We start from the raw sequence: 19484 nt of genomic DNA on the forward strand, positions 1-19484 counted from the left end.
CAAAAGTGTTAAAAGTCAATACTGTGAATCCAAATGCGAAAGAATGGACAGCGGTAGACAACATACTGCATATAGGGAATGAAGAAGGATTAACAGGGGAAAAGCCATAAAAGGAAAGAATTGGGTGGGGGGAAGTAGGGGAGGGATTGGGGGGGGGGGGTACTGAGGGAATTGGAAGTCATATGTAGACAATGAACACACAAAGATTGTACAATTGTAGCTTTAAGGGCTGTTTTTAAGAAAAATTGTGTTACTGTTGAATTTGTTGAGTACTATGTACTGTTATTGGAAATTTGAATAAAAAAAACAACATTTAATTACAAAAAAAAAAAGTCAATACTGTGGCTGACAGAGATCCCCAAGCCCCACCAACTTAAGACGTCCTCTGCTGGAACCCCCAGGGCAGCCTGAACCATAGAGAAGTTAGCAGCATGCTTCCAGCTGCCAACTCTGACATCCCCTGTTCATGCTCAGTTCATGCACATGGACTGGTGTTAGATTTTCAGGGGCCAAGGACAAAAACTGGGGAGGGGGCCCTGTAAAATATGCCTCTTTCAGCTTGAGGGAGGCTTTGGACGCTTGTGGCATGGGGTCCCAGGGCACTTGCCCTGTTTTCCATCCTCTAACACTGGCCCTGTGCATGGGGGGTGGATGCCAGAGTCAGTGGCTGAAAGCATGCCGCCAACTTCCCCACTCTTTAGATAGCCCAGGGGGTTCCAGCAGAGGTCGTCTTCAGCTGGCAGGGCTTAAGGATTCCTACCAGCTACACAGACAATGTGCGCTACTGCTGGGTGGTCCTGAACCAAATGTGGGTGAGCTGCTGCTCACCCATAGCTACACCACTGATTTAAGCAACTACTGCAGAGTATCTGGTCTGGAAAAGGTTGTATATAGTAGAATGTTGGCCAAAGCCAGCTTCTTTCTATAATAACTGTCACCGTTTAGTTTAAGTTGGATGCGTGAGTGAAGGCTGTGCTGTTTGATCCATCAGAGTTGCTACATATGGTAATCTCTAGATTGACAGGATTTTCAAAGTTGAAGAATGCAACTTTATTTGAGACTACAATATTTGAGACTACAAACATTAGCAGGGGAGGTGTACATGTAGCAACGGCTGTACCTTTAAGAATGATGAGCACAGACTTATACATATGAAATATCACATCGTACCATATGTAATGAGTTTATCTTGTTAGGCAGACTGGATGGACCGTACAGGTCTTTATCTACCATCATCTACTATGTTACTATGTACCGTATGTATGCATGTTACTATGTCTGAGTGCCCCCTACAGGTGAGGCATGTAACAGCACTGAGAGGTTCCATCTCAACACACACTGACTTTGAACTCTAGTGCATGAGGGGCTGGAGAGGGCCCCCCAAAAGATCCAGCTATCCCGAAAACCAGACCCATTTGTGGTTCTCCTAGGACCAGAGATTGAATACCCTGGATTAAAACACTGTGAACCCAACACTGATTGCCTGACAGATGTCTTTCACTCATCTGTCTGTGTGTAAGGTGGAACTTCCCTCAATATGACTGGAGGTGCAATTCCTAACTTCATCACTTTCTTCCTTCCACTCCTCATCCAGGACCGAATGCTACGAGCCTGTTCAAGCCAGAGGGTGAGCTCTTTGAACTCAGCCATAAGCTGCTGCTGTACTACACTCCACAGGTGAGGAGAGAAGAGATAGCCATGAGCAGGGTCACACACTGCCCCCTTCCTCCCAGCACAGTAAAATGGCCATCATTCTAACATATCATTGGTCATAAGCAGGGGGGTAGCTACGTGGGGCCACGGGGGCATGGGCCCCCCAGATTTGGCCCTGACCCCCCCTTCCGGCCGCTGCCTACCCTCCCTTCCGTCATGTACCTGTGCTGGCGGGGGTCCCAAACCCCCGCCAGCCAAAGTCCTCTTCAGCCCCGGTCTCCGGGCCTGCACGTTGCTGCAGCTGATCTGGATGGAAGGATTCTGTTTCTGTGTGAGGAGTCGGCGGCGGCGGGAAGGGGGGGTTGAAAGGGGAGGAGCGCCGGGGGGAGGGTCAAAAGTGCCAGGAAGGATTCTGTTTCTGTGTGAGGAGTCGGCGGGGGGGGGAGGGGGGGCTAAAATGTGCCCTCTTACCTCGGGCTCTGGACCCCCCCTCCCGCCGAAGTCTGGCTACACCCCTGGTCATAAGGCAGCACCTGTGGGTCCTACTAACTGGGTTACCTTAACTGGGCTCTCAGTGACCAATGAGCATTGTAGAACGTGGCCCTTCAGGATCTAGTTTGTTCACCTCTGTTGTGGCCTGCTTTCATCAGGTTTTTGCTCAGGATCTGCTCACAGGTAAACCTCAAACAGTGAATTCATCCTAGAGTCAGGAGAAACTTAAGTAAGCCCTCTTGGGCAGGAATATGCCTGCCATATATGTAGATTTGGAAAGACATGTAGTAAAAAAAAAAAAGTGAAATCTAGATAATTGGAGTGGAGGAATGGCCTAGTGGTTAGGGTGGTGGACTTTGGTCCTAGGGAACTGAGGAACTGAGTTCGATTCTCACTTCAGGCACAGGCAGCTCCTTGTGACTCTGGGCAAGTCACTTAACCCTTCATTGCCCCAGGTACAAATAAGTACCTGTATACAATATGTAAGCCACATTGAGCCTGCCATGAGTGGGAAAATGCGGGGTACAAATGTAACAAACTTAAAAAAAAAATAATTGTAATTTATCCTGTTCAGATGTAATGAATATTATTTTTTGTTGAGTCCAGTTTAATTTCTGGACATAACAGTATAAAGTGATAATTGTTGCAGTTGTCCGGGTCTTGCCATGTCTGAGTATGTGAAACTGATGTTTCAGCCATTGTGCTGTGACTGAAAATTCGGTTCCACTTACTCAAGACACGGCAAGACCTGGACAACTGTAACAATCATAATGCCAGCTGAGGAAGCCTCAGAGAAAATATAAAATAATGCTTTTTTGTTGGACTAATGTAATAATATTTCAGGGCTAATTTTAAATACAGATACCCTATGCCTGTTCTTTATGCATAAAGTATGTTTTCTGTGCATTTTTTAAGGGGTTTTAATTGTTTTCTGTATTATCTGACTTTTCACTTATCCGACCGGCTCAGCCCCGTTTACGTCAGTTTTATCGAGACTGTACTGTATCCCTGGTAGCATTCAAATACTCTTTCCCAAAGTTACACCTGTGCTGAGGTGGGGTAGCTATGCAAAGGGGTTTAAGTGGACAGGAAAGGGAATATTAAGCAACATTCAACTGGGCAATGCCACTGATTTTTGGCCAGCACCTGAAGACCCGGGTATTCAGTGACAGTGCCCAAGTCTAATTCAGCCAGCTTGGAGAAGAGGCGGCTGAGGGGTGATATGATAGAAGTCTACATGATAATGAGTGGAATGGAGCAGACAGATGTGAACCGTTTGTTTACACTTTCAAACAATAATAGAACCAGAGGACATAAGATGAAGCTAGAATATGGTAGATTTAAAACAAATAGGAGAAAGTTTTTTTTTTTAACTCAGCGCGTAGTTAGACTCTGGAACTTGTTGCCAGAAAATGTAGTGACAGCAGTTGGCCTTGCTGAGTTTAAAGGGGGTTTGGACAGATTCCTGAAGGAAAAGTCCATTGAACATTATTCATTTAAATTTTTGTTTTGTTTTTGGGTTTTTGGCGGGTTCTTGAGGCCTGGATTGGCCACTGTTGGAGACAGGATGCTGGGCTTGAATGGACCCTTGGTCTTTTCCCAGTATGGCGGTTCTTATGTTCTTATTGGTGGGTTTAAAATTGCTGACCATCGCAGGCTGACTACGGTATCACCTGGATGCCTTATTTTCTTAAAAAGTGTGTGTATAATTCAGAATTCCATCCCAGTTTTGCCCTATGAATACCTATGTGCAATTTGCATGAGAGATCTGCGCTCCTGTTGGGGGGGGGGGGGGGGTACTCATGCATGCGTATACTGTATCCATGTGCAGTTTTATGACAGCTGTCTCATACATGTGAAGCATGCTATATACATGGAAAATGTTAGCCAAGAAACATACTTACTTCGATAAAAAGGTGTTATATTGTATAATGTTTTTCTTGGTTGTTCTTTGTTTCTGTGCTCTGCAAATTCTAATTCAAAAGTAGTAGTTGGAAGAGGAAAATGAAAAGTGATCAAAAGCAAAGAATACAAAAACCAAGGGACACCCAATGAAATTACGTGGAAATACTTTTAAAACAAATAGGAGGAAATATTTTTTTCACTTGAAGAATAGTTAAGCTGTGGAACTCACTGCTGGAGGATGTGGTAACAGTGTATCTGGGTTTAAAAAAGGTTTGGACAAATTCCTGGAGGAAAAGTCCATAATCTGTTATTGAGATGGACATGGGGAAGCCACTTCTTGCCCTGGGATTGGTAGAATGAAGTGTTGATACTATTTGGGATTCTGCCAGGTACTTGAGACCTGGATTGGCCACTCTTGGAAACAGGATACTAGGCTAGATGGACCATTGGTCTGACCTAGTATGGCTATTCTTATGTTCTTATGCTTGGGAAGCAAGAAAAGTGCTTAAAGGGGCAAATAACATGAAAACGGAGTTGAAAAGAGTCAGAAATGACTGATAAAATGCCTGAAATAGTGTTCTGCATTAATGTGTGTCCTATAGGAGAGATTTTGTTTTATTATTTCGAGAAGTCTTTATTAAAAATCCAAGCAACAATAAACAGTAGAGCATAATAAAAGCAACAGATAACATGAAAAAAATCCATCAAGCAAGAAAAGCACAAAACAAGATCTCTCAGCCTGAATACGCTAGAGAAATAGAAGAGGAACCCCTACAGCCAACCTGAGAACTCCAATCAACGTGTACACCCCACCCCCAAACTGCCCCCCTCCCACCGCCTGTCAAGGAACCCGGGGACACAGATCACTACTGGATCAGTAAGAACAGTGATGCAAAAAAAGGGAACTAAATGCTTTCCCATTTAGCCAGAGTATGGTTGCGGATTGCCAGTAAACATTCCATGTCACAAATATACCACAACCTGGACAGCCACTTTACCAAATAAGGCACCTTGGGTTTCTTCCAGTGAGCCGCCAGGTTCACCCGAGTGGCACAAGTAGCGTGTAACGCAAATAAAAATTGATATTGAGTGAGACCCAGAGGCTTCTTCGGAAACAAAAATATGGCGGGAGACCACAAAATAGGCTGAACTATCCAATGCTGTAGTCTATGCTGGACCTTATCACAACTCCCATCATTCCCACCTTCCCACATCCCTGCCAACATAGGGGGGAGGAACCTGAAAACATATGATGAAGACAAGCCGGTGTAAGATACCAGTGGTATAAAACTTTGACAGCATTTTCCTTAACAGATACAGAGACAGAGGCCTTTAGAAGGGCTTTTTTCCATAACATTCCAATAGTCTTTCCTAAGCGTTACCCCCCAGTTCAGAGTGCCAGTTAGTAAGATGGAGAGTTTAGTTTTTGGCACAATTTCTTAGCATTTTGCTCCGCACTAGGAACTTATTATCCCGTCCTCAGAGTGAACTTTCGCTATTTTGAGCAACAACTTACATATTTAGTGTTGCTTGGTTGAATTGACCTCTGAGGCAGGAGTTAGTTCACGCTGAAACTTGGCCCATGTCGGGTCATTGATAAAGCACACTTGTTCCATTCTTGAGATTCCTTTGTGCTTTTTTCTGGACTGCTTGTGCTGTGTTCTTTGACCCTCTCCATTGTATGTCATTTAAAATAAAGTAACTCCTTAAAAAGTGTTTGACACTTTTGCGGGGAGTTTAAGCCCTTAAAATTGTAGGTTATTTATTTATTTGCTGCACTTGTATCCCATATTTTCCCACCCATTTGCAGGCTCAATGTGGCTTACAAAATGTTACAACGACATTCACATTAATAATACCATTAATTAATTAATACCTTTACATCAGCACACGTGGAACAAAGATAACAGAACTCCGAGACTAAACAATAATGACCCGAACCCAAATCCAATTACTTTCAGTAAAATCCACCCCTCATCCTCCAAACATACTCACCAGTCAGATGGCCAACTCAACCTCTGAATGGGGACTGGAGGACCCAACTCACTGCTCCAAACAACCCCGTCCCACATTCACACCAAAGACAACCATATGTAGCTAATATACCAAAACTATCCACTCAGTGATAAATCCAAGTAGACAATAAGAGGAGTTCATTAAAGAGAGATCACGCGGCCAAGGGCAAGCACTTCACAGAACCAGAGGTAAGAAAAGGTCCTCGAAACGCAGGAAGCACAGAGTCGAGCAGGAGCGTCAGTGGTAGTGTTTCTCAGAGGATGCTTTGCTTTAGCGGGGATCCGTTGCCATTTCTGAAGCTTAGCTTTAGTCACCGGAGCTACCAAACTGGGGGGGGGGGGGGGCAATGCGGTTGGTGTAAGGTCAGCTTCATGCAAGATCTGCCAATCTGCAGCAAGGGTCTGAACTCTTTGCATCTCCACCCCCCCCCCCCCCACCTTTGCAAAGTACAGCATGAATGGAAAGGTCCAGCGGTAGCTAATCTTTTCTTTAATCGAGATTATCAGGACAGGTTTCCTGCTCCTCCACTGAGATGAGGTGTACTGAGATCAGTCTCCAAAAACAGAGATCCTTGCACCATTGTAATCCACAGTCAGAACCTGTCTGATACGTTGCAAGAGGCGCTCCCGGTCAGCAAATTTCGTAAAGCGTACTGTGATATTTCTGGGGCAGTTATCAATAGGGGATCCAAGAGCTCGATGAGCTTGTTCCAACTCCAGTTGGAGAACTTCCCCATCCGAGCCCATGAATTGGAAACAAATCAAACGCACAGTAGCAGGAACATGCAGAACCAAAGATTCTTGCATCTCCCTCTGTTTTCAGTATCATTCAACTTATATATTAAGTCCTCGTATCCCATCGATAACTACTGAAATCTAGAGTTGGACGCAAAAATCCACTCAGTGTGCTCCTCAAGCTGCGCCTCCACGTCTTCCACACATCCACTGAGTTTTTACAGTCAGCGCTCCTCATGTCCATATGCTCTAGGATTTCTTCCTTGGAAGCCTTAATTTCATCCCGGATCTCTGCTAAACACTGTTTTAACTCCCTCTACACCTCCTTCTTTGCCAGGGTTTGGCGGGTGTCAATCATTGAAAGAGTGGAGTCAGTCCGAGGGAGATACAGGGGCAGACGAGGCATGGCAGAGGGCCCCCCTTACCAGTCTGTCATGCCTACTGGCATTCTCCGTCTTTCCTCGCTGAAGCAGAAACCTTGCTCAGAGAGCTGACTGTGTCTCAAGGGCCAAGCCAATCTTGAGATGGAAGTAAAGGAGCCAATGGTTCGGATTTATACTAGATTTTGTGGGGTTACAGGGGGAGCAAGGGAGCTTCCTCGGAGGGATTTTTTTTTTTAATTGCATAAAAGCATGATGGGGAAGTGTTCCTCAGTAGACCCTGGAAGGCATCTCTTAAGTTTTCATGGAAGTCAACAGGAAACAGGGTCTCGGTTTGCGAAATTTCAGCACACAGTAAAAATGATAGGAACGTATCTCATATATGATAAGGGATTGCTGTATTTTCATGTAAGTACCTATTAACATGCTTAGCTGGCGAATAAGGTTCATTTGAGCCACCCTGTCAGTGACCCTTACTTTCTGCATAACCACCAATACCTCTTCTGCAGACTGTAGTATATTTTTGGAGAGGGTGTGCATTTATTCTGGTGGCGGATGGGATGAAAGAAGGTGTTCAGTAATAATTTCATTTGAGTGTATGTATTGTTCTGAGGATGACAGGCATCCTTCTTATAGTACTTTTTAATTTTTCAGGGACCGTGATAGGCAAAATAGAAAACTCCCAGCATGTGATGTGCAAGATGCCAGTGGTGCTGTATACAGTGCCCCCCCCCCCCCCCCATAAACATGCACCTCAGCAAGTTAAAGGTTATACTAGGGATCTGCGAGAGATCCACGCTCACATGGGACCTACCTGCTAAGAATCTGTTCAATGAGTGCAGTTTTATTTGGGGGGTGGCTGGTAGCGGTTTCCTCCTCTTTCACTGTTTGGCCTGACAGGACTCTATTAATCTCTGAAGAATCCAAGTTTTTTTGGAATTTATATATATTTATATATATATAAATTTGTTTTATTATAATATCACCATTATTAAAGAAAATTTAAGAATATTTTTTATGGTTTAATCATTTTTTTATTGATGTTCAGCTGTCCAAATAAAATCAGAACATTTCTATTGTTTCCACAATATTGTCGTTTCATGTTATTACATGTAAATAGAACTCACTCAACTGGAACATCGAAATTTTTATTCCCCTCTCCCTTCCCTCCCACCCCCTAAATCCCCATCCTAACTGCATTTGTCCTTCTGTTCCTTATTTCTTCAACAATTCTATTCAAGATTCCTATTAGTATTACAGATCCCCCCCTTCCCCTGTTATTGTACAGTTCAAGATGTCAGCAGGCCTTAATATCAGAATTCAGGTCAATAAATAAGAATATTTATGCTCTGTTTTTTTGGAGATGAAATATCTTTCAGGAGAAATTAACAGAATCTATAGAAGAACACCTTGGTTCTCATGTGATCATGTGCTGATGCTTTTATTCTGAGGCTCAGGTATAAATCCTGCAGCTCAGGAGCTTGTGTGGAGCATCGACTGAGGATGTGAGCAAAGAGAGAATCCTCGTCCCACCCCCTCCCAATCAGCATGTTCTCAGCCTGATAGCTGCATATGGCAGTTTGGAGGCCTGACACGTGGGGAACAAGGTTGTACCACTATAAATTCTGAATGTCTTGTTCTACTTTTAATTATGTACTTGGGGACTATTTCTTTAATTTCAGTTGTGGTAACTTTGATGCCAACCATGAAAAATTCTTTTATTTTGTATAATTTGTTGGATATTTACAGGCGTGTAAAAACAACATCTGCCTGGATCTTTCGCCAAACCATTTGTTTGATGGGAGGCTGACTGGACACAGAGTGGTGAACTGGGATATTAAGGTACAGAATCTCTCTCATGTCCCTTCCTTTACATTTTTCTGGCTTTCTCCTTCATCATCCCTCTGTCTCTCTTTGGATTTCTCCTTTTCTTTCCCTCTAGTCAGTGGTTGGCAGGCATCTCCTCTCTGGCGTGCATTTCTGGTTTAGGATGACAATTCCACAGTTGTTCTCAGCATTTGCTTCCCAGTTTCAGTGCTCTCTACTACTACTTATCATTTCTAAAGCGCTACTAGACGTACGCAGCGCTGTACACTTGAACATGAAGAGACAGTCCCTGCTCGACAGAGCTTACAATCTAATTAGGACAGACAAACAGGACAAACAAGAGATAAGGGAATATTAAGGTGAGGATGATAAAATAAGGGTTCTGAACAAGTGAATAAGGGTTAGGAGTTAAAAGCAGCATCAAAAAGGTGGGCTTTTAGCTTAGATTTGAAGACGGCCAGAGATGGAGCTTTACGTACCGACTCAGGAAGTCTATTCCAGACATATGGTGCAGCAAGATAAAAGGAACGGAGTCTGGAGTTAGCAGTGGAGGAGAAGGGTGCAGATAAGAGAGATTTACCCAGTGAACGGAGTTCCCGGGGAGGAATGTAGGGAGAGATGAGAGTGGAGAGGTCTGAGGAGCTGCAGAGTGAATGCACTTACAGGTCAATAAGAGGATTTTGAACTGTGTGCGGAAACAGATAGCAAGCCAGTGAAGTGACTTAAGGAGAGGGCTAATATGAGCACGACACTGGCGGAATATTAGTCGTGCAGCAGAATTTTGAACAGATTGAAGAGGAGAGAGATGGCTAAGTGGGAGACCTTTGAGAAGCAAGTTGCAATAGTCTAAGCGAGAGGTGATAAGAGTGTGGATGAGGGTTCTGGTAGTGTGCTCAGCAAGGAAAGGGCAAATTTTGGTGATATTATAGAGAAAGAAATGTCAGGTTTTAGCAGTCTGCTGAATATGTGCAGAGAAGGAGAGGGAGGAGTTGAAGATGACCCCAAGGTTCGAGCTGATGAGACAGGAAGGATGAGAGTGTTATCCACAGAAATAGAGAATGGGAGAGGAGGAGAGGTTGGTTTAGGGGGAAAGATAAGAAGTCTTGGTCATGCTTAGTTTCAGATGGCGCTGAGACATCCAGGTAGGCTGATACTTTGGCCTGGATTTCGGCTGAGATTTCTGGTGTGGAGAGGTAGATCTGGGAGTCATCAGCGTAAAGATGATACTGAAAACCAGGGGATGAGATCAGAGTACCAAGGGAAGAAGTATAGATGCATCATGCTCATTTTTCAAAATCTGTGGACCAGCATGCTAGATGTGAACAACATGCTGAGTTAAGGAGGATTACATTGGTGTTGGGGTATATTGATATTGCCAGGGTTTTTTTTGGCATAGTCAAAGTAAGTTTGTCAGTCTCTGCATTATATCTTCCTATCACTCCCCCTCTGTCTCTATGTGGTGGAGTGTAAAGGAAAATATTGGTCCTCCGTAAACACACTCCCTCACAGGGTCAACAGATTTAGGCCTGGAGAGCTCAGCCAGAAAAAATAAAAGCCCAGGGCAGGTGAAGACAGAGAGGCCCCAGGGCAGGAAGAAGCAGACCTCCAGAGTAACCCACAAGACTTACATTTGAAGGATCAGAGTGGGGTAGATGGGAAATAGGAAAAGCTTTTACCTTGCAAGCTGTCTGCACACTGTGACTTTTCTGTGATCTGGTAAGAACCAGATCCCTTTCTTTGAATGCTACTGACCATTAAGCTACAGTATTTTCCCCAATTTCTATAAATGGTGCCCAAAGTTAGATGAGCAATTGGACACGCAGTCATAGAATAGGGCAAGTTATGCATATAATTAATTGGCACTAAATTGGCTATAAATACTAATAGTTTGCATTGACAATCACAAATTGGCATGGATTTGTTGTTGCACATGTAACAGACTTACGCCTCTATTCTATAAACTGTTTCCCTGATATTCAGCGCTATTTAACTGGTTAGGAACAGCTCCTGACTGGTTAAATATCCTTAAGCCGGCTAAGTGCTAATATTCAGCTGAGATAGCTAACTATCATGTCTGAATATTAGTGTTTAGCGGCTAGCCCGGTCACCAGCTATGTCACGCGACATAGCCGGTTAGCGCCAATATTCATTGGCTGACTGACTAAGTTTAGTGGCCAGATAGACCCGTGTAAATAGCAGGTCTGTCTTTGCCTGCTATAATTTAGCCAGTCAACCGATGAATATCGGCTTAACCGGCTATGTTTATAGTGACAACCCCCCCCCCCCCCCCCCCCCCCAAAATACAGAAATTCAATGCCGGTTGCCGGATATGGCCCAGCATTGAATTTCTGGGTTTGCCGCCTCCCGAATATCGGACCCAGTGTGCCTAACTTCTCCCGTGCACAAATGCAAAGGGTTTGTTAATGTGGGAGGGGCATGAGCATGTCTGGAGTGTTCTGAGTATTCTTGTACGTACTTTATAGAATAGTTCCATTTATACACCCAACTGCCACATTTACGCCAGCCATAGTCATGATGTAACTGGTTGCCTCTCAAGGTTTGGCCCGTAACTGTGGACTTACACTGTTATCTACAACAGATTTGATGCACAGCTCTGCCGTTATAGAGTACTAGTTTAGCGCCAGGTTTTGGTACCTAACGTTTAGCGACCTATATAGAAGTTACCCCTTTATGTAAATCCCGAGTCAACAAACTATGAGAGAAACAGGTATCTGTATGGTTTTTCTTTGAAGCCACACAATTATAGAGTATTTTTTTTTTGTCTACTTTTAAACTGTGATCTGGCCATGTTTGTGCAGGCTCCTCACCTTCACCCGCTCAGCCAATCACACTCTGGGACACATACAGAAAGCTTCACAGTAGAGCGTGCACTCTACTGTGAAATTAATGCTGCAAAAATACCACGGCATGCTATAAGCAGTGAGCGTGCAAATTTCCGCTGTGTTAAAATCAAACTTGTAAACCACAGGTCATTGCTAAAAATGCCACCTTCTCTGTCAGTGCCTGGAAGGGTGACATTTAAAACCCCCAATAATAATACATGCATTGGACAAGCATGCCGCAACATTTTGCATCAGCGCCCCCTCCCCCAACCCAGTGCCCTTACAAATCTCCCCGTAAACCGACATTTCCTACCACCCCTGCCCCCTTCTCCAAAACTTTCCCTGGTGTCTAGAGGCAACCCTCCTTCAGATCCAATTAAAAAGAAAAAGTCCTTGGTGTCCAGTGGGACCCCTCCTCCCCCAGGAACACCTTGCCCAGGCCCCCCCCCCCCCCCAGATCATACCTTAACATGAGGCAGGAACAATGCCCACTCATTCTTGCCTTCAGTACCTTCATCTTCAAAATGGCAGTTCTCTACCTTGCATGGTGCATCCTGGGATACGCCAAACGGGGTCAATCTGCTATATAAGAGAATTTGCAGAAACTGGCAGCAGTGGATAATAGAAGACGTTGGTTCATGGTACCTTCACCTTTAGTAGTAATACATTTTTATTCTTTTTTTTTTTTTTTTTACTGTTTACTGTGCAGTAAGTGAGAGGGTAGTATTTTAGCTGCATATATAGGTAAGAAGTGCATGCACACTTTCTCTGTGTGGACTTCAAAGCAAAAGTATTCCTTCGTTCTGTTTTAAAAATTACTATTTGTTTACCTGCTCTTTGGGGCTCACAGTTTTGCTAGGTTAATATGTCTCAGTTTGAATGCTTACTTGGATGCCTGTTGTTCTCACTACAGGATGTGATAAACTGTGTAGGTGGGATGGGTGTGCTGCTTCCTCTCCTCCACCAGGTGGCTACACAGAGAACAGAAGCAGAAGGTGACCAGGAGACCCATGATTTGGTTGGTCCAGAGTTGACATCCTCAAAGAATGCCCAAGGGATGCTGCTGCCCCTTGGGAAGTCTGCAGGTAATGGAATCGGAACCCTTTTTTTTTTCACGAATGTGTTGGTCCGGTTGCTTCCAGCGTTCTTTGATTACTTACATGCTCCCATCCTTTTTTTTGCAGACGGAGTTTGCCTGCTTTGTTTGAAGAGGGAAAGGTTAGGGAGCTTGGATTAGTAGGGCAGGGGGTGATGAACATTTCTCTCCCTCCCTTCAGACTGAGAAGGCTGAGGGTCAAGGATGTAAAACAGTCTCAGTAGCAGCTTCGGCAGGCATTGCCTTTCATGGAAAAATGCTGCTCTAGGACATGCGAGTTATCCAGGTCTTTACCTTTCGCTATGACTGTTGGAAGTATTCTTGTGTTGCAGGGCTTTGCACTCTGGGATATTGCAGGAGCCTGTAAAAGAGTCTGGTTTTACCTGTTCTTAATTCTGTTCTAAAAAAAAAATGTAAAGTTTAAATTCTGCAGCGCCTGGAATCTGCAATAATTTTACTCTTGTTTTAGGAGCTTTATTTCCTTTTTGTCTAGCTAGATCAGTCCATACCAGTGGGTTATATCCCCCAACCAGCTGATGGAGGTAGAAAAAGAGCATAGAGCTGGTCAGTATTTCTCTGCCTCCAGCAGATGGTGAGTTCTGCGCTTCCACATGGAAACCCTATGCTCAGTGATAGCCTCTGTGCGGCTGGGGGAGTTCTTCACCTTCATAGACCTCGCTGAGCCATACTTTCACATTCCCATCAGGCACAGGCCCAGACGGTTCCTTTGGTACTACGTACTCGGCAAGCACTATCAGTTCCAGGCTCCACTATTTGGTCTCACCAGTATCCGTAGCTCTTCTGAAAGGTCATGGTAGTAGTCAGTCTTCCTTCACAAAGAAGAGGTCTGGCTGCATCCCTGTCTGGACGATTGGCTGATCCAAGCTGCCCAGTCTGTGATAGGCAAGTTCATCTAAATTTTAGAATGTCTAGGCTGGGTGATAAACTACCCAAAGAGTTGCCTCACCCCATTTCTTCCACAATAAGCAAGGCCAGGTGTGCTTGACACAGAAAAGGATGGTCAAGCTTTAAAGCTAGAAGAGATTCTTCTGCAACCAATCAGCCTTCAGTGCTTGGGATTACCAGCAGCTCCTGGGCTTGATGACTGCTACCATAGAGGTGGCCTTGTGGATGAGGGTGCATATGTAGCCCCTTCAGAGAATGCTTCTCTCATGCTGGGAGTCCAAAATTCCCAAATGTAGAGATGTGTCTTTCCCTGTCAGTGTTCCACAAGCTCCAGTTAGGGTGGTGGTTCTCTCCTGCTTATCTGTTGAAAGGGGCCCCCAGAATGCTCTGGAGTGGATGGTAGTAACTATTGATGTCAACCTGGGGAGCTCATTATGAAGGCCAGTTCCTTCAGGGGACATAGTTGGGCCATCAATTGCTTGGAGATGAGGGACATTCACCTGTCCCCTTGAGGATGACTCCTTCGGTTTCAGGGGAGAGTGGTGAAGATCCTCTTGGGTAATGTAACAGCAGTCACTTATGTCAACTGGCAAGGGGGAGCCAAGAAAGAGGTGGTAGCACAGAAGATTTCGTTGGCTGTGCAGTTGGGATCTCACAGCGATTTCGGTCCTGCACATAGTGGGAGTGGACAGTGTGCTTGCTGACAGTCTGGCAATTCTTGGCCCCAGGAGAATTAGAGTTAAGCCCCTTAGCCAGAAAGGAGCCTCTATATATGTTTTCATGATGCCCCCTTATTGACCGAGTCTTGAAGAAGATTACACAGCACCTGTTCTTGATCATATTGTTGGCCAAGGTTCTGCTGGTATGTGGATTTGATCCATCTAATGGTGACCCAATCCCTTCCCCTCCTGAAGGGGAGGGGGCTTTTGCATCAATGCCTGATTGTCATGGGAGGCCCAGACCCATTTTGACTTTCAGCCTGGCTCTTTAGAGAGAGTGTTTAATACGCAAGCCAGGGATACCCTGTGGCAGTAGTAGAGACTCTTTTGAAGGCTTGAAAGCCTTCCATGTCCGTTGCTTACATAAGGGTCTTGAAGACCTTCGAGTAGTGGTGTGTAAGAGGGTCCCTATTCCCCCAGTGGACAGAGCTTCCTGTTATTCTGTCATTTCTTCAAGAGGGATTAACTCTGGGTTTGGCCCTCAACTCTTGGAAGATGCAAGTAGTCACTGTCACTTGTTTCAGGGGCAAAATAGGTGGTAGGTCCCTGGTGGTTCAACTGGATGTAGTTCGTTTTTTGTGGGGATGGTGAATTCAAGTGATTGTGCCACAGTGGGATTTGAGTCTGCTTTTGAGAGGCTTGGTGGGTCCTCTGTTTGAGCCACTCAAGCATGCAACCTTTAAAGACCTCTTCCTGAAAGTGACATTTTTGTAGTGATCTGTTTGGCTTGGCTGATTTCTGAACTTCAAGCTCTCTCCTATAGGGTTCCTTTCTTGTTGTTTGCAGATAATTCAATTTCTCTGTGTACAGTCTGCCGAAAGTAGTCTCCCCTTCCATGTCAACTAAGTGGTCTCCCTTCCAGCCTTTACCACATGTTTCGGCCAGACCATACTCTACGTAAACTGGACTTACATAGAGTTCTTCTGAAGTATCTGGCAGCCTCCAATGACTTCCGGAAGTCAGATTATTTGTACTCTTTTATGGGCCGCTCAAGGCAGAGTCAGCTTCTGAGGCATTGATTGCTGAGCTCAGGGCTGTTCCAGAAGACATTGGCAGGATGTGCATTATAAGTTGGATGTCTAGGCCAAAGGTGACAGTGCTTTTGGCAAGATGGTTTTGTAGGGAGCTTTGTCTCGATAGAGCTTTAGTACATCCTATTGGTATGGACTGTCTAGCTGGATGAAAAGGAAGGTGAAATTTATTCTTACCTGTTAATTTCCATTCCTTAAGTCCTACTAAACCAGTTTAGTATCCCTCCCTGGTAGACTATTGTTTGTGCCTTTCGTGCCGCACCTCCAGGGTCTCTAATCACGGTTAGCACTACTTACACAATACAATCCTATATCTTAGAAACCGGACAGCGGATTAAAGCCTTTAAAACAAATACCAAAGAACAGAACCAAGGAAGCTTCCTTTGGGGAAAAACACAAGTTTATTCTTTATCCAGAGATTTAGGATAAATAATAAGAAATAGTCATAGAGATAGTCTAGAATATGACAGAAATGAGAACATATATAGAAATGGAAATTACAATGGAAAGTTGGCCAGCGCAGTCTCCCAGTTCTCTGGCATGAGACCAGGAGCGCTGCACACTGACCAGCCTCCTATCTGGCAGAGAGATATTATATAGGATTTCTTTTCCCTTTCAATACCAGGAGCACAAGAAGGAGGGAGGGTTTCCTCACCCCCTTAATTAGCATCTTACAGTCAGGCAGGATCTCCTGACAGTAAAGAAATATATAGCATCTGTTTATATTTCCTTTTAAAGATGCATTTGGTCTGTTGTCCAAATGTTTTGGACCATTATACCTCTTCTACTCATTTTTACAGCTTTTCTCACACAAGAATATATTTCTCAGAACCTTTAATTAGTATTTCCCCTATTCTAAAAGAGGAGACAAAAGTTAACTACTGCTTCCTTATAGAGTTGCTATAGAGGTGTTAAGTTTCTCTTGTCAATAGAACTATTGCTATTGACTCCAGGGATCAGGGAGATAGTGTTTGAATTGTTCTAGGCAGAGAAGGAAATAAGGTGTTACCTGGTCTTCCTCTTATGGTTGTAAAAAAAGGTAATTCTCTCCTGGATAGTAGCCTTACTTCAAAGGGCATGGGAAAGAATTCTGTCTCCTGACCATATTCAATGGGAGAGATTGTGGGCAATCAGGGCTTATAGTGTAATTGCCATTCCAGCAAGCTTTTCTCATGATTAGAAGAAACCTTCATTTCTCTCTGTCCAACATATGAGACATTAATTTCTGTACATTAAATAATTGGAGGCCTTCCACCTCCTACAACACTATAGGTGTGGGATCTCTTTGGTTCAGGAACCATTTACTGCTCTGCATAATTTGCCTTCTGAGTGAATAATTAGTTCAGACTTCCACTGGTCTCTGTTGAGGCTTCCTTTTTTGTTCATATGGGCTATTTATAGTTTTGGTAAATATACTAACAAGCTCCAAACTGCACCTCTTCTTATACTGGTGATGTCACTGGAAATTGTTCTTGCTCTACCTCCATCAGCTGATCAGGGGATATAATCCACTGGTATGGACTAGTCTAACAGGACTCAAGGAAAGGAAATTAACAGGTAAGAATACACCACCATATGCTAAATTTAACCTTGTTATCATTGGAATGATTTCAGTTCTTCGGGACTCATTTCTCTGGCCCTTTTCAAATTTCTTTTTCCCCTCCCCTTCTGCAGAGGGCAGGCTGGAGCGGAACAGTGTAGCAGCTTTCCTGCTGATGCTGAAAAACTTCATCCAGCACCACCCCGTGAACCAGGAGAGCTTGCTGCAGTGCCATGGGCCAGCCATCATTGGCGCACTGCTGCAAAAGGTAAGCAAGGCCCTTGTGCCCCAGCTCTGAGCTAGCAGGCGAAGGGCATTCCTTGGGGTATGTGAATGATTAGATTTTTTTTGTTGTTGTTGTTACCATGGATTCAGAAAACTTCAGTAGAAAGAGTTTCAAATGGGAAGTCTAAGTGAGTAGTCTCTGTTTTCCCTAAAGAATACCAGATTTTTGTTTGTTGCTGGAAAACAAGACTAGTGACTCCGTCAGCCAACCTTCAACTCTGACAAATATTACCTGAAGGTAAAAGCTTAGGAACCAACTTTTCAAAACAATCTGTGGTGCTAACCTCAATACATATTATCCCTTCCTGTACATAGAGAAGGACTTCCCTCAATATTGGGGCTGTTCATGCACTCAGAGCTGTCACCTATGGTGGAAGGGTACTTTAACTTAACATTGTTGGTTTAGTAAAGTACAGAGAGGGGGGAAATATACAAGGAGACGAGATATGGGGTAAGGGCTTTCCACTGTTTGCCAGCAGCAGGCCCCTTATAAGTGGGCACAACACCTACCTTTGACTTGCATGCCCTTCCCCTTGCATCTAACGTCATTGTCCTGCAGAAGACCCACTGCAACGAGGACAATGCTGTAGGATTTTACATCAGACGACATTCTTCTTACAAAAGCATTTCCACATTCTTCACAGTCACATCATGTACACAGAAAATATGGCCAAGTTCATCGCTGCATGCAGACAGATTGAGATGAACATTTGCTCTCCAGATCGGAGGAGAAGGGAGTGACGCGGTTTTAGGACGTTCTAATCATTAGGGCACACTAACCGCTAGCGATGCCCATAGAAATATATGGGTGACTCTCTATATTTTTAGCATGTGCTAAAAACACTAGCGCGCCTTTGTAAAATGACCACTTTGTGCTGCAGTCAAGGGGAAGAATGGGAAGGGGGATGGGAAAAGGACAATAAATAGAATTAAGGTCAGAGAAAATATAATTCTAATTTGAATGTTGTGATTTGGTGGAATTGGGTGTTATTATATAGGAAATATGAATGTATTTGGGGAACTACGTTCCCAATGCGTAGTCATTTTATACACAAATAGATAAATTGGTTAAATAGTTGTTCTCAAATAGTAACTCTTTCTTTTACTTATGTTGTACTATTAATATATATTTGTTACACCTTTGCTCACTGTTACACATGTTCTGAATGCTTGCTTTTTTTATGAGGTTTTGAAGCATTTTTAATAACAAAAAGATCTGAACATGGCAGAGAGAGAGAGAGGGACAAGCAAGGGGAGCCAGTGTACGCTGCTGTGCGTTACCGTTGAAGATGGAGTAGCAGCATTCTGGATATGCTTGTTAAGTTTTCACTGGGGCAAAAAGATTGTACGTAGTAATATAGCAGGTGCTGGCAAATAAAGACGGAGGGCCATATAAGCTCTGCCAAGTTTATTTGGTTTCATTCTCTTTCTGTACAGGATTCCTTTGTGTTCATCACACACATTTTTAAATTTGTTAATGTATTCATCTCCACCACCTCCTGTAGGAGGGCATTCCAGGTATCTACCACCCTCTCTGTGAAAAAGTACTGCCTGACATTATTCCTGAGTCCCCCCCCCCCCCCAAAAAAAAAAAAAACTCAGTTCACGCCCTCTAGTTCTACCACCTTCCCATCTCTGGAAAAGGTTTGTTTGTAGATTAATACCTTTCAAATATTTGAATGTCTGTATCCTATCACCTCCTTCGCTTCTTTCCTCCAGGGTACACATCTTCAAGTCCTCAAATCTCTCCTCATACGTCTTGTGACACAAACCCCATATCATTTTTGTGTCTGAATCCCCTCAAGTCCTTTCAGTTTCTCCTGCTCATGTGGATTTCCAGCTCAGTCTAAACCAGATTTGGTTAGGCTTCAGTGCCATGAGCCTTTATTTATAAATTCCCCTCCCCCCACACACGCACACATGCCAGTCATTTTGAGGGACAGTCCTCAGTCAGGGATCACAGACCACAGTTCTTTTTGGAACCCAAGTCTGGCCACTGGGTGTCACTATTGTAAAATGGGCTAAGACTCCCTTCCCCTTTCTAGTCCCCTTTCCCG

The 19484-nt window shown here is 44.0% G+C and overlaps 1 protein-coding gene across 2 annotated transcripts in view; it reads left to right on the top strand.

The window, feature by feature from the left end:
• Positions 1–19484, top strand: part of NBEAL2 (neurobeachin like 2) — a 492927-nt gene that overhangs the window by 331912 nt on the left and 141531 nt on the right. For both annotated transcript variants that reach the window (XM_030196875.1, XM_030196883.1), the window contains 4 exons: positions 1595–1677; positions 8930–9022; positions 12764–12935; positions 17277–17410. In XM_030196875.1, coding sequence (XP_030052735.1) covers positions 1595–1677; positions 8930–9022; positions 12764–12935; positions 17277–17410 — 482 coding nt within the window. The remainder of the gene's footprint in view (positions 1–1594; positions 1678–8929; positions 9023–12763; positions 12936–17276; positions 17411–19484) is intronic.

The sequence above is a fragment of the Microcaecilia unicolor genome, chromosome 1 (assembly GCF_901765095.1).
Source record: "Microcaecilia unicolor chromosome 1, aMicUni1.1, whole genome shotgun sequence".
Taxonomy (NCBI): domain Eukaryota; kingdom Metazoa; phylum Chordata; class Amphibia; order Gymnophiona; family Siphonopidae; genus Microcaecilia; species Microcaecilia unicolor.